This window comes from Sphaeramia orbicularis, chromosome 3 (genome assembly GCF_902148855.1).
Source record: "Sphaeramia orbicularis chromosome 3, fSphaOr1.1, whole genome shotgun sequence".
NCBI lineage: Eukaryota > Metazoa > Chordata > Actinopteri > Kurtiformes > Apogonidae > Sphaeramia > Sphaeramia orbicularis.
In genome coordinates this window covers 43,546,579-43,563,339 of record NC_043959.1, presented here as the reverse complement: position 1 = coordinate 43,563,339, position 16,761 = coordinate 43,546,579, and the positions used below count along the sequence as shown (strand labels likewise).

Genomic DNA, 16,761 nt, shown 5'->3' with positions numbered 1-16,761 from the left:
GTCCGCGCGCTTCCAGGTGTGGCGACGGTGACAACGCGGAAGTGAGGAGCGGTGTCTGCAGCTCGCGGAGGGACTTGTCTTCAGTCTGACACCATGTCCAGCAAGGACGACATCCGCTACTGCCACAAATGCTCTTATGTTTTCCTCAAATTCATCCTGTTTTTCTATGCCATCGTGTGGTGGGTGAGTTAAGTCCTGGTTTATCTTTGTCCGCTCTTTGTTTGCTCTTCTCCCGGCGGGGGGAGCAGGAGCACGAGCTGGGTGTGTTTGTTTTTTCAGCTGGGCAGCATCATGCTAACTTTGTACTACAACAGCAATAACAGGATAAATGTTGACATACAGAGCTTCATGTTTCTCAAGTTTGCCGTCACTTGTCCAATGCTTTACAGCTTTGAAGCGACAGGTGTTGAAGTTACCTGTTGTACTACCACTACGAGGCGGCCACACCCTCCTCTGTGTACCTTTACCCTACCTGTCGGATTACAACTCAGTAAACACTGGCAGATAAGAAAGAAAGAAAAAAAAAAAACAAACAGATAAGGAGAAACAGAAAGGGGAACAGCAGAGCAGCAGACATAGTCCAAAAACTGGCTGATCATGCGGTGTTGTGTCCGGCTGTGGTCAGATAGACTCAACACTAGTCATGTGTGGATCAGCCCATGACATGTTTACTGGAAGATAAGGAACATAAGAGGAAAGCTTCACTTTGACCTACACGGATGAGCTGTTTAACTACACGTAGACTCTATGGCAGTGGTGTCAAACATGCGGCCCGGGGGCCAAAACCGGCCGCCGAAGGGTCCAATCCGGCCTGTGGGATGAATTAACATCCTTTAACAGTCAAGGATGTCAAAATAAATTTAGTTTAATTCCATCTAAAGTGGGTCAGACCAGTAAAATACAATCATAATAAAGTATAAATAACGAAAACCACATATTTTTCTCTTTGTTTTAGTGTAAAAAAGTAAAATTGCACAAAAATGTTAACATTTACAGACTAGCCTTTTACAAAAAATGTGAAAAACCTGAACAAATATGAACAACCTGAAACGTCTTAAGAGATTTCAGAGTAATTTTACCTATATTTTGTCTGTTATTAAATGTTTTGTGAATTTATAGATCCACTGTGATCTGTACATTGTAATGAAGATGTAAAAATGAGAAGCTGAGGCCAAATAATGGCATAAATTGTTAAAACTGCACTTTTTTTCTTAATAAATTTCATTTTGGTCATGGTTTATGTTTTTCCATATTTTTTTTTGTAGATGTAGAAATTTTGATAATATAATCTTACTTTTTTCACTCTCAAGCATAGAAATTAGACATACAAATTTTGGAATTGATATCATTTATGTATTATTATGTTATTATTTTAATGATCCAGCCCACTTAAGGTCATCTTGGGCTTTATGTGGCCCCTGAACTAACATGAGTTTGACATCCCTGCTCTATGGCAAATAAAAATATCTTTTCTGTGTGGCAAAATGAAGTAAAGTGATTTTTAATAATATTTCTGGCCATTGGACCTATTTGAATGTAATAGAAATTGAGTATTGTATTACATCAGATCATAACTGGAAAATATACTATTGGAAGTTTGTACTTAAGTCTCATTCTATTTGAAGTACAATTTGTATTCTATGCTATTGTGCAAAATATTTTGTAAATATGTTAATATGTATATATGTACAAAATGAGTAATATAAATAGAAGATTCTCTTTTCTATTTCCTGTTCACTCCTGAATGTTTGTCTGTCTTTTCTGCACTTTGTTTTTTGTATATTGCGGCTGTTAAAGGAGTCATATTTATCTAAACCTACTTTATTAGTCTTTAGTACATTTATTTGTGTATTTGGACCCTAATAGTTCAAAAAGTTTGAATTTGAACCCTCCAGGTGCTGCAAAGCTATCGTTATATTAATTCTGGCAAAAATCGAGTGGATTTCTACAACCCGTTTTAATTTCTGCTTAATTTGTTATGTCTATAACTAGTTACATCACGTCATTTGCACAGATAAGGTCAAGACTTCCGACATTTCTCTGAGTACACTATAATTGTTTGTCAGCAGCAGCGGTTGTAGTCCATACTGAAAATATATCCAAACTTTGTGCCGATTACCTAAAATGTTCAGTTGTTGGTTGTATTAACGAACACAAGTGGCTGAATGGGACAGAAAAGCACTGTCAACTACTTGGTGTGGGGTTGAAGATGGACCTGTGGAGTTGAATTAATGAAGAATTCAGACACAAGCAGAGCATTTACATTTATGTAGACCCCAGGGAAATGTTTTAAAATGCATAATTTTGTTTAAAAAAAGCAAAATATCACTTCTTTAACACTTATTCCATATTCCACCTATTCTATTCTATTCTATTCTATTCTATTCTATTCTATTCTATTGTATTCTAAGATGCCTGTCTATAGTTTCTCCTGCTCATCACTATGTTTCCTAAGACATTATCATCATTCATAATGAATGATAAGTATTTTGAGTGATAGAACTGATTATTGCAGAAGTGGGTGAGCAGGGAGAATCCTGTAATAAGACACTGTAACGTCATTGTCTTCAGTGGGCAGGCGACTGGTCTGGAGTATCTGCCCTCCCACCACTGTGTAAGTGTACGTGGATGTGGCATATATTGTAACATGCATATCTGACCACGTTTGTTGATTCACAGGTCAGATTAAATTGTGACAGTTCTGACCCTGTATGGACGATTCATAGAGATTTTTCTTTTCAGTAGATGTGATTTGTGGTTTTACTGTGGCTGTTTTTCTGTCTAAAAACAGAGCTAAGCTAACAGAGCTATAATGTAAACTATCATCTGATGCAGCGTGTGAAGATTATAAGACACAGGGTTATTTTGGTTGAATGTCAAAATAACTGGGTATGTTGTTTTAAAGAAGAAAACTTGATGATTTCTTTAGACAGATGTCTGTAAATCATGAGTTCATACTATATTGAGTGAGTGATACAGTCTGTGGATACATAGTGTTGATTCACTGGAGGTCTCTGGAGTTGTAAGTGTGTTGTGGTACGTGACTTCCCCCTCTTGTTGAAAGTGTAGAATATTGGTACTACATATAATCCCATTTAATGCAGGGCTACTCTCTGTAACTTTGCTTTAATGGTTGCATTGCCTGCATCAGTTTATTTTCATGGGCAGAAGTTGCATAATTCACTGCAGAATAAGAGGCTAGTTTTAACAAACGTCTTGAAATTACATTGTCATAGTTGATAAAAGTAACTGTGACGGTGAACATTTTGTCATTTACTGAATAAAAATGAAGGGTTTCAGAGCCACAGCTGCTCCCTCTCAGCAAAAGCATACCAGATTGTATATTTGAGCCAACAGATGGCTGATCGGCACACTTGCATCACAAAGAAAATCAATTATTTGTTTCTTATGATAGGCATTTTTATTCATGGATGGTGAGGGATCACTAATGGGTTTATTATGGAGACTGAATGCCTCATTGACAGGGGAGGTGCAATAGATTGACACATTATATTTTGCTTTTTCTGCATGTTGATTCACCTTTTTTAAAGATAGTCTCACCACACACTGTCACTGAAGACTGGAGTTTATGTTGGATGAGGATCCAGCAGAGACTAAAGAGCATCTTAGGCCATATTACCACTTCCACCAACTGCAGAAAGGGGCGAGTGTTTATGCTCACAGCTTTAAGATGGTTAGTTTTAGTAAGACCACCTCCAGCAGGGTTTCTGCTACACTATGCTATTAAATAGGGGGTGTAATAATGAAACTTATTTTTTTATTTGAATACATACTGCTCTCAGTCTTTGTTACATTTCCTCTCATTTGTGATTGAAACAAAGGAAATTAAATGCTCTCAAGAGATTTGACATTGATAGACCAACCTTATCAGTCTTATAAGGAGGGTTGTTTTATATAAACACATAATGATTAAGTCAGAAGACCTTTGATGTGTCTCAGTGTCTCTTTGGTATTTACACTGATAATTGTTTCTGTAGTGTAGTGACGTGTTTTTCACCCTGATCCAAGGGGACTGGGCAGGATGTGTGTGTTGGAGGTCAACTGCTGAGGCTGCAAAGAGCCCGGTAAATGTATGGTGTTGGAACAGACAACTTCCTGTTGATATTGGAAGTTCGTGTAACTCATGAGTCAAGCACAGCAATTACAGAGGGACAGGGAGGTGTGGAGTCGTGGGTTCTTCTGTCTCCCCTCTCGGTATACCACAGTAAACATGTAGGCTATAATTTAGAATTATTATAATAAAGTGATATGCACTAATTATAGAGGCAAAACAATGCATTTGTCAGACCCCCCCCCCCCCCCCCCCACACACACACACACACACACACACACACACACACACACACACACACTGGGCTTGACAGTGGTTTGGTCCAATGTCTCTGAAACAATCTGTGGAAGTAAATCAATGGTAGCTACTTTATAGAGGTATGTAAACTTGAAACAAAGGACTTGTCAGACATGAATTTTGAGTCACCGCGGCCACCATGTTATGTACCAGTGTGTCTGCTAATGCATGGACTCAACACTGTTATTACTGTAATTTCTATCAACAAATTTGTTGTAAACATTTGATGTTTGCAAAAATGTTCATAGGAGTTTTTAGGTGCATGACTGAGGTTACTTTATTTTATTTTATTTTTCCTCTGAATTTCCACAGCACTTACAGCTTTGGAAAAAAATCTTAAAACAGCTGTAATTTTTCTCCAGAAATTCCCAATAGTAATCCTTCAACACTGATGATTTTGCTCAAATTAAAAGACTTAAATAACTGTAGGCATTTGTAACCAGCATGTTAAAATGTGATAATAACTAAATACACTCACCGGCCTCTTTATTAGAAATATTTGTTCAGCTTCACCTTAGTCACATGGCAGCTCAGTGCATTTAGGTAGGAAGACATGGTCGACATGATCTGTTGAAGTTTAACCCAAGCATCAGAAAAGGGAAGAAAAGTCATTTAAGTGACTTTGAACATGGCATCGTTTTTGGTTCCAGACAATCTGGTCTGATTATTTCAGAAATAGCAGACCTGCTGGGATTTTCACACACAACCATCTCTAGGGTTTACAGAGAATGGTCTGGAAAATAAAGAATATCCAAGGATACGCTCTATTTCTGTTCATTACAACCTCCAGAAGAAAGTGCAGACAGACATCACCAAGATCCACAAAGGAAGAGGCAGAAAACAGACTAGAACTCCACATTACAGTAATTAATTATTTCCAAAGCCATTTAGGATGAATAATGGATAGTGAATACATTCAATAGTGCCTTTGTTGCTGTCTTTTAAAATTGGTCTTAAGGAATGTTTGTTTGTTGTCCCCCAAAAGTGAAATGAAATACCTGTCCTTTTCTTGTTTTATTAGATTCCAGAAGCAATTCTATTCATCAACACCCCACACTAATGCAGATATTTTGCAAAATGCCTTTTTCATTATGTTTGGGCCTCTCATCCACAGTGTTTTAGGTTGGAAATTTGGACATTTTTAAAAACTGTGGTTTGTGTTTATCTGTGTATAACAATGGAAATGGGGGTTATATCTAATATTGCTTTGTGCAATGATCCTACAGTTGAGACTTCAAAGCCAGATGTATAAATCAGTGTATGACCTGCATTAGATCAAGAACAGCATGGTTACCGTGGAGGTGAACCATACCAGTGAGATCCACATCAAGTGAGGAATAAACTTTGACAATCTGATCTAACACTTTAAGATAACTTAAGTTTTAATACTTTCATGACAAATTAAAGCTTCTATGTCTGCCAGGTCCATTATTATCCATGGTGTTGTTTCTGTTGGAAACAATGATTTGTCCAATCATTTTTATCAGTTTTTTGTCATTTTTACATTGTCATGTACACAGAAATATTTTGTAAGACATAGGTGGTGTGGGCAGATTTTTCAAAAAAATGGGGGCATGAAACTAAACTAGGGATGCACGATACGACTTTTTCAGTTTCAATGCCAATACCAATGCTGAGGCCTTGCAATACCTGATAACGATCCAGTATCATTGAAATTTTTCCCATCTCTGTAGAGCATCTACCACACGTTAGCTGTGTACTACCTCCAGCAGTGGCAGCTCCTTTTCATCTGTTGAGCAGCTTGCATTCCTCCTTTTTGTGGTGCTTCTGCAGGTGCTTAATTAAATTTGTCATGTTGTGTTTGGCAGTGCTACCACCACCCCTAGCAACATTCACTTTACAAGCATTACAAACTACTGTTGAGACAGTTGTTGTGGTAAAGCTGAAATACCTCCAAATCACAGACCCCTTAGTTCGCTCCATGTTGCCTGTTTGTGTTTGCAACAGTTCCACTTAACTCTTGGCCTGCATGACGTAGCCCATGTCGCAAAATTTAAAGGGGAAGGATCAGTCTTATGGATCGGTTGCTTTTACAGATCCCCGATCCAGCTAAAATATTGATATTGGGGCCGATATCCGATCCTAATATCAGATCGGTACAACCTTAAACTAAACCAAATCTGTAGGTAAGATGAATATAAGACATGTTGAATCTGTTCTAAGGAAGAGGAGAGGAAAAATGTCAAGAATTCATTAAGTATAGGTGGGGGCGAAGGGTTTTATTTTGTTGACTTTTGCTGGAGGTGTGTAAAAGGATTTGAGTTTATACAAATCCATTTACACGATTATTGAAATTAGAGGAATGTAAATGAAAATGGAGTTTGCACATCCTGCCTGTTCCAGCTTTGAGTTTTTGTGTCTGTGCTTTGATTTCACCTCACTCTTCACCCTGAGATTACCTTCTTTTCTTGACCTGCCTGTTCCTGGTGAAAGTCGATTGAGTTCACTTCTTTAGCTGATCCTCTAAAAATCAACCACAGTTGGATATTAGACCTGTTCAAAGGAGGTCTTTGACTTTTGACCAGTAGTAATTGCGTTGGGGTTTTGGGACCATGTTTCTCAGTCACTGACATAACAGTTGTTGGAAGGATAATTGCTGAACCATTTTGGGTTCATACACCTGTGTAATGATGTCTGCTTAGCACCCAACACACACCACAGCTGTAGCTATGAGCATGAAAAGTAATATAAAGGTGAAATGATTCACTGAGCCTCACAATCTAAGTGATGTGAATCCCTTCAATCTTGGTCATGTTTTTCTTTGTGTTGAAATTGAATTTTATTTTTTAAAATTTTCTCCCAGCTCATCCATTTCTTTTTTTTATTTCAATTAAATTGGCCTAAATTTACTGCCATATCTACCTGACCCAAGGTTTCTGGGGGACTGGTGTCTGTACTGGTTTGTGTTAGTAGTGAATCACACTCATGATGATGATGATGATGATGATTATTATTGTTATTATTATTGCTGCTTTTGATAGCTGCCAATACAAGTCATCTCCTTTAGGTGATTCTTCAAGTCAGGTATAAGGCGTTATATATTTTTATACATTATAGCCTATATTTCAATAATAGACCTCTGCTCAGTGAACATTGAAGACACAATGCTAATTGAACAAACAGTAGACAAGTAGCAGTGATGGTGAGAAAAGGCTGTGGAATAAAAGAATAAAATGTTACAGTTTTTCTTTCAGATTATCTTTGCTCTACAGTACACATACAACCACCTACCATTGCATAGCTATAGGAGTGTTCTAGAGAAATTTAAGTGAAGGAAACATAGTTGTGCTCTTTGCATCTGACTGATGGCACAGGTGACAGATGTGCTTTGTCTCAAAGACAGAACTGAACCACATTATGTAATGCTGTTGATTGGATGGAGACGCAGATTCAGTGGCAAAAGGTTGACAGCGTCCCAAAGTCCTTTCTTGGATCTAACTAAACAAATAGTTCAAAGCCTTCCATTGGATAATAACTGCAGTGATTAATATGTTTTAGTTTCAGTTCTTTCACCCTGTCTGGAGTGAGTAGCTTCTCATTTCTTAATCACCAGTTGAATAGAGAGCATAAAGATTGGACTGTGCCATGATTCATCATACTCAAATTGTGAGAGAACGGTTCAGGGAGCATGAGATGTCATTTTCACACATGGATTGTCCACCACAGACTCCAGATCAGAACCCCAGTGAGAATCTGTTGGATGCAATGGAGAAAAAATTGTGCAGTGGTTCGACTCTCCATCATCAATATAAGAGAGCAGGTTCATTACAGAAAGCATTAACAAAAATTCTGTTTCCCTTGTCCACATAGATACACACAAACTGAAGTTCAGAAAAGTGTTTACTTTGGAGCTGGACCGCTCCCCCCCAACAACATATATTGTATTTGGGACTTTGTTTTTGTCCAGGCAGTGTACCACCATGTGCTGTGTGTGGTGGTCAGAGGTAATGGTTGAGTAAACACTGCACATATATATTTGTTTTAGGAAATTGTTACATGCTTTGCCTGTAAAGCTACAAGAGCTAAAATCTCATGGAAAAAAATAACAGATTTTCAAAATACTGACACTTTGTAAAAAGTCCATGAGGAGACATGGAGTAGAAGAGACATGGAGTAGAACTGTAGAGTCATGTAGGTCACATCTGATAGAGTCTGATCAGTGATTGGTTACAGCTGTCAGTCACGTATTGAAACTCCTTACCTGTGATTAGCCAATGTCACGCCTTCATGGGGTAGATTTTCTACAGTTTTGAAACAGAGTATAAGCAGAAGTCTCATGTCCACTTAGACCAATGGAATTTCAGTATGCTGAAAGATATGAAATTCTGACGAAGCACCACACCTTTATTACAAATGTTGGAACTGGTTTCTGCAATTTTTGTTTATAAAGCTTAAAAGGAAATTGACTGCGGTCTTTGTTTAGGTTCCAGTGTTCAATGCTAGCAAATGACTCCTTTTCTTTATTAGGTGGGTACTGAATATGTATTAAGTGTCAGACCAATACCAGTGGCATAAAATGAACAAGTGAAGACAATTAAATTGACTATTAATTATTTGTATTACACTGCATACAACTGATGAGATGGAGGGGATATTAATAAATCAAATGATGAAACGTATTGAAATGCTTTTCAAACAAACCATTTGACGTGAAAAGCTGTCATAAAAAAAAAAAAAAAAATTCAAATTCAAGATTGACGCAGACAGGCCTACAGTTCTTTACGCAGCTCGTGTTGTAGTTTTCGACCTCCATTTGACCACCAGGTGCAAGTAAATATATGGAGCCCCATTACAACACACTAAGAGCTCTGTGAAGTTGTTTTACAGAGTGTAAGGTTATATAATCTAACTTGACCTTGGCCTAATGCCCTGATATTTTTACTAAGACATTTGCAGCTAAGAGCATGCCGATAAACAAAGGACCCTCTGTGTTATTCAATCATTTCAACTATTTTTGTGACGATTGTTTACATGAACTAGTGATTCACGTACCAACAAGACTTTGTGCCAAGATGATCACTCATAGCTGTTGATATGTTCTGTTGTTAGCATTGTTCTGTTTAATGTATTTAAGTGGCTCCTCTCCTGTTGGCTTAATGAAAGTGACTTTAGTGTGGGGAGGCGACTGGCTAGCAGCAAGATACCATAACAGCCAGCAAGTAGGGACATGTAAGGAAAGGACATGATGGTAGCATATAAACAGAGCTTCACAACTCAGAGATGACTCCCAGACATCTACTCTGCCTCCATGACACAGCACTTACAAATGAGTAGATTAAAGAATGACATTGTGTGCTGTGCCTGCTTCTATATAGTCTTATAGCACTACTACAATGTGTGGGTGTGTTCTTAGTATTTTACTTTCTGTTGTATAGCTGTGGGTGTGTGGTGACAACATGCTGCTGCACAAGTGAAGACAAATGAAAAGGTGAAAATCGTGGGAACATTTTTAAAGTGATGTAGTGGTAGTTGTAAATTCAGCTTGATTTAACAGAAAACTAAGCCATTTGTCACACTTCTGCCAAGGAGATTGAGTGATCACTTCAATTTGTATGTCTGAAAGTACTGCACCACCTTTCATGATTTGGTGAAAGGGTATGGTGTTTACCAAGGACAGGGCCCTTAACTATCAAAGTGAGTCTATAAAGAGAAGCAGACCTTATTGTTCACTTTCTCTAAAGCTCCTCACTAATCCACATCCACAGGGAAAGTTTCCATTTTAAGTGACATTTTAAAATGTAAACAATCTTCATCCACACAGTTATTTTGGCAACGTTTCAGAAGTGATGTCTGAGCATCATAACATACCTGAAATTTATGACCAGAGGCCAGACACAGTAATCATCAAAACCTGAATAAAGGTTTCCTGCTGTAAATGCTATAAGTGTAATCTGTAATATCATGATAAAGTGCTGAATTGAACAGCACAACAGCTGTAACAAAAACAGTGAGGACAGAAACACCTGTTGTGTTGAGCAGCTGGTAGTCAATGCTGAAGAAAAGACCTAATTTAGGTTTTTGGTTAAGAAGGGTTGTGTTGTTTTGTGCATTTTTATGATGTGTTGTCTTCTGTCAGTTGTCTTTCTTGTCACCTGCCTTGGGACTGCAAATGGAAATTAGCACTGTTGCTACAATCTGGCATATTTACAGCTGCACTTGTTGTAGATGTTCATCAATATGCACTGTCCCAAATAAATAAATAAATAAATAAATAAATAAATAAATAAATAAATAAATACATACATACATACATACATACATACATACATACATACATACATACATAAGGTAAGAAATGGGTAGTTCTGTTGCAGTAGAACTGCCAAGTAACAGAGCTATTCTCTCCTATCAGTACTTTTTGGGCAATCATATATATTTTGAAATTGGACAATGAAAATAAAGGCAATCTAATCTTTTGCATCTCTAAAACATCTTTATATTGATAAGAGGTGAAACCTTTTGGATACAGTAAGCAAACGTTATCATGTAGCAGCAGAGCTACATGTCTTTCATTTTATGCTGTTGTCAAAGGTGGAACCAGAGACTCAGCTCTTTGCTTCTACTCTCTTTGGCTCATATGTTTTCTTACCAAGACGATCCTTTGACAGTACATTGGGTGCAACAAATGCAACTACATACATCATCATTTCCAGAAGTGACCATTTTTGTCCATCCACAGTACAACCAGTTACTGTGGAGTTTCTAAACTATACCATGGTCAGCAGCATTACAAACATGTAGTGTGGAGATGCATGATGTAAATCTAAAACATGATGAATGTAGACATACCTTACATTTGAGAACTTCAGGTAAGCATTGAAGCATAATTAAAAAAAAAAACAAAAAAAAAACCCACTAATACATTGTTATTTGTGGTTTCTTAATGTTGCTGAACATGAAGGAAAGTAGACTATTGGCTTTGGTGGAGCTCTGTGAATGCCCTTCCAGTATCACTGGGGGTGTCATCTCTAAAAATAGGCCCAACAGGGCAACGCCAACATTCATTCAAGTATACTACTCATAAACAAACTACTCTGGGATGAGCAAAAACAATATGCTTTATCATTAACATATGTTATCTGCTAAATATTTGGTAAAGCCTGGCTTCCTGGTTTAAAATATTACCTGGCTGCTGTAATGGTGCACATGTTATTGCCTCCAGATAAAGTTATTTAGACAAAAGTAGCTTGTTTACAACCTTTCTGAGCATGTTTTCCTGTCCCACTGACTTTATTCCTAGCACAAAGTCTCAGATCTTAGCAATTACTTGAGTGAGTAATAGTGGCATACAGTATCATTTAGTCGGAAATGAGCCACAGACTGTAAAGTTATGTATAAAACTGTAATTTTCCCTATAAAGACAGGGTGTAGTCACATGTGGAATGAGCTGAAGTCTCACTTGTGGTGTGATTGGCATCTCCCAGGTGAACATAGGTGTAGGTGTGTGACTGTATGAGAGGCAGAAGCATACAGACAAGGTCAAACATATTTAAAGTCAGTATAAATGGGTCAGCTGATGCTGTGCCAGTCACCGTTCCAGTTGCCTGGTCATATTACAGGCCTGCACTGGTACAGTCACTGAATCTGTGCAAGTGCCCTTTTTAATTTTAGATTTGCTTGTAGCTTAATGGCTGGACTGACATGATCATTTAACCTTGTTTGGTAATGTTTAATGTCAAACATGAATAGACACTAACAGAAAGTAGACAGTTATTTTCCCATTTTGTCTTTATTGCATAACTTTCCATCCATTGAGTCTCTTAACATTTTCAGCAAGTTATAAAATATTACAATTTTACAAGGGTTTATTTTGTTTTCTAGCCAACAAACAGACTTCCATTATAACAACTTTTTTTTTTTTTTTTGGGGGGGGGGGGGGTATCAGAAAAAAGCATAAATGAATGTCTCAAAACATCGGGATATCTGCTGAAATCTCACTCCATTGTGTCTGGTAATGACGCTAAGCCAGAAATGCCCATTTCTTCTAAACTGCCCCTCTTCAGATCCATTTATTTTATTGAATTTCTCTGCAGAATTTTTTTTTTTTTGTTATACTACATAGATGTCATTGCCTGTACTGTATCCCTAATGGTACAATAAATCAATCATTAAGGAATATGATATGCTTTTTTCATGAAGTATATAAACAATATTTAGCTTTTGCTCTGATAGATTCTATTGAAAGAGAAATTCAGGTTCTCAGGAAAATCACTGCTTATCAATTTTTCGTTAATTGATTGATAAGGTCAACCAACTAATGATTAATGGATTAATCAATAATTTGCATCCCTAATGATTAGTAATTACAGTAGCTCATTTAATAATTTGAATTTCCAAGTAACAGCTTGAAGTCAATGTAGTAAAAAAACAGAAGAGTTAAATATTATTGTTATTATTATTATTATTAACACACACAGCATTCTAGCCCATGGAGATACTCAAATTCAGTCACCTGGGGCTGAGTTTATTACAAAGGTGCCAGATAAAAACTGGCAATTAACAGCCATTATTGCAGTAAGCAGTCAATCATCAAATGGCACTCTTCGAATAATAAACCAAGACCCAGACATTATCACTTATTTACATTTTAATTCTGAAAAAGCTGCATGTTACTAAGCTGTGTCATAATTACACAGTAGCTAAACGTTTTAGAATTGTTACTTGTTCTAAACAGAGACAGAGGTTCAGTTTTGATAAATTGGATGTGTTTTTAAAGATTTGAGGCCTATCCAAAAAGTCCAAAAAATTACCTCCTATCCACTTATCATTGACATCACTGGGAAAAGTTATGTTAAGGGAAAATTGAAAGGAGAGTTCATAAGGACTTAAGAAAACACACTGTGGTGCTGAGAGAACCCAGTTACACTTTCAGCAGCCGAGGTAAAACTATAATATTCTGAAGATGGACTATAAAAGCGCATTTTGGTTACTTCCCCTGGTGTGTTCTTAGCATACTGTTTAGTACAGGATATAAACACGGACAGCCCAGTAAAAAATCTGACTTCATTATCAAGGTTGGAACAGAAATGGACCCAAATGAAAACAAAAACTACTCAATTCAGACTCATCTTCTCGTCCACATGCATCTGTCAGTATGAATCCTGAATCAGCACAATGGAATCAACATGATAAAACAATGCAAGATAAGCATAAAGCTATAACTTATGTCCATAAATCTCATTTACATATGGTCAGTATAAACTGTACTTGTTGAATTAAATATCAGGTGCCTGCATTTATGGCATTTTAACTCATAAATACACCTCCTCCAGTTTCCATTTCACTGTTTACAGATGAGATTTATTAAAGCTGAAGGAGCTAAACGTTAATCAACAATATAATTACAGGCTGTGAAGGTCTAACTCATTAAAACTACACGCAAGGTCTGCTACATTAACATCATATTTTACTTCAATAAGTGTTTAAAATTAGAAACCAATCATTAAGGGCAGTGCAGTGATGTGGTTAGCACTGTCACCTCACAGCAAGCGTTATTGTTATTCTGTTTTACTGTTCATTGTGTATCATGTATGTGTTTTATTTAGTTGTGATTTTGTATGGCTGCTACCTTGGCCAGGTCTTCCTTGCAAAAGATATTTGTAATCTCAATGGGACTTCCTGGATAAATAAAGGTAAATAAATTATATTAGATAGTTTTGGCATAAGGTCCAAATGTGTGTCCTGTCTCTCCTATTGATCATGTATTTATGTGAACAGTTGGGTCAGTCGATGTTGCTACTGCAGTGAAATGTGGGATGTTTTTTCTTCTCTCCTTTGGTAATGGATGGACAAGTGTATCCTCTGCTTAAGGAGGTACTAAAGCAAGCACTGAAACTCCTTTGTATTTAGGGTCTTTGGACAGCTTTTATCATGGCTGACACTCAGATACTTCTGGGTTATTTCACTTAGTTAGGAACCTTCTTTATCCATGAGTACTATCTGGATGCACCCTAATAAAAGGCTTCGAGTTTTAGGGTAATATTCATCTTTTCATCTTTTCTATGTAATGCATAAACTCTGTCTGAATCTTTCTCAGCTCTTCCTTGTTGACTGTTTATGCCTCCATTACCCATGGTTTCAGAGATGGTCCAGGTGTTCAGGTTTCCTCCCACAAACATTCTGGTTAAATTATATGGAGTCTCTACATCACCCACATGTGAAAACAAGTGTGAGTGAGTCTGACACATCTATCTCCATTATGTGTCCAGGATATAGAGCATAGACGGCGTTGATCCTTCTGAAAAAAGCAGACTGGATTAAAAGATTGAATTATATTGTAGCGACTGAGAAGAAAACACAGAGGCATAGTGGCTGTTTTTTTTTTTTTTTTGTCTGTGTAGCATCTCACTAGGTTCACTGTCTCTGAACTAAAGTGAGAAAATCTAATTAAAGAAAGCTGCCATTTACAAAACTGAATTATCTGTTGCTTTGGTTCATTGCAGTCTGGGGAAAATGCAGATTATAATTAGACTAGTTAGACTGTATAATTTCTCTGAAGGTTCATACAGACTTGCAAACACTTGGGAACGTCTGTTTTTAATTTTAGATTTGCTCGGCTGAAGATCAGAAAACATGGTTTAAATGATAATCTACAAGTAAAGAAAAGAAAAAGGAACATCACTGACCTGTCTACCTTTCCATGTTAACAAGCAGTGTGTAAAGTCTAGATAAGTCTGCCTTCACACATAGTTTTTGCATACAGTTTCTTAGTTTTGCAAACAGATGAGGATCAACACACGTACAACAAATGTCACAAGGGGTGTCATTCATAAAACAGTAAGTTCCATACTAACACTTTATGTAACGGCATAGACTGAACAATTTGTAATCATCTGATTTATACAACTGTACATACACACACACCTGAGGTAAATTTTCTCTTTATGCCCACAATCCCAGGTGGATTGAATCATATCCCGCCTTCTACCCACTCACATTCAACTGTAAGAGGTCACTGCAAAGCCCCTTGTGAATGGTGGTGACGCATAAAAATGAGCCGCTAATCACTTGTTTTTTATAATGAATCACAGCCACAATCAAGTAGAGGGCGTGGAATCATCATGCAGAACTGCACACAAGTGTCGCTGTATTATTTATGGTCACGGCATCAGGCTTTATGCACATGACTCATTTCTATCCCAAGGAGTAATTAGAAAATGTTAAATAATGATGATGATGAAGTAAAAAATGTTAAGATGATGAAGATCTGGAGTTGTTCCCCGTGCATCTTCAATGGAAGATCAGTGCTTCTAATGTGTGCTATGTGCTAATGCTAATGCTAGGTACTGTGTGTGTATGTACATTATTAGAATGGGTAAAATTTCCCTACGGGGATAATAAAGTGAGTTAATCTTCCATTAATTAAGTTCATTCCAGCCGCTTAAGAGTTAACGTAATAGAGTTGTGTTTGATGTCAAAGTCAATGTCCAAATTAAGCCCTGTCTTATTAGAAGGCTAGCTGATAACGAGTAAAGCTGACTCAATACAAATTAATGTTAACACTTGGTAATGCTAATGCAATTAAGTTACGCCATTATGACATTTTAAATAAACCACAACCTTAAACTTCTTGATTCTTTGATGGGCTTCGTTGTGTACCTCCCTAAGAAACTAAAGCAGAACTACCTCTACAACAGAAAAGGATTTTTTTTTTTTTTTTTTTTAAATAGCCATTAGCCAAGCTATTTGTAGATGTCAATCAAAGCCATGGGGCCATGATATAATCTATATGGGTGAGTTCTCATACAGCGGTCACAACACCAGAGGCCAAGCTGTGTTTGGTACCAGAGTTTGTCATCACTGTGTCTCTATCCACATCTTTATATTGTCTATGTGTAACAGTGTACAATAGCTGCTGTTAGAAATGGAGTGGGCTCATACTAAACAACCAGCTCCCAGCACAACACACACTCTGTCCTAAAGTTCATGTAAACCAGTGTTTCTCAAACTGTGGGGCGTGTTATGGTATTGGAGCACCCCACACTCATTTTGGAGAGTGGTTTTACTGAAGTGAAAAGATAAACATCCATCATTTCCATTTTTGCACAGTTTATAAACTTCTTATTGCTCTGAGAATACATGCAAAATGGGCTCACTGCAGCTACTGATATTGTTCAAAAATATTCATCTTTGTTACCGAAAATTTGTTTGGTGTTCTAAAAAAAGTAGTTTATTGTTAAAGTTCTAACATGATAATTGTATATTTCATCTTTTTATTTAGAAAAATATTGTCTCACGGTGCGGTCTTGAGTTTGTTTGTATTGTTCAAGGCAAAATGTAAATTGTTTTTAATTTCACAACAAATTATTCAAAGAAGAGCAAAAAGAATGGTTATTTATCTGTTTTATCTGCTTGTCTCGTTTATCTGTTTT

The 16,761-nt window shown here is 37.0% G+C and overlaps 1 protein-coding gene across 2 annotated transcripts in view; it reads left to right on the top strand.

The window, feature by feature from the left end:
- The first annotated feature begins 41 nt into the window (after positions 1-41).
- tspan15 (tetraspanin 15) overlaps positions 42-16,761 on the top strand; it is a 43,467-nt gene continuing 26,747 nt past the window's right edge. The window contains exon 1 of one of the 2 annotated variants that reach the window (XM_030159832.1): positions 42-179. In XM_030159832.1, coding sequence (XP_030015692.1) covers positions 129-179 — 51 coding nt within the window. In that variant the 5' untranslated portion in view covers positions 42-128. Of the gene's footprint in view, positions 184-16,761 lie in introns of both variants that reach the window. The other variant, XM_030159827.1, reaches the window with a different exon arrangement.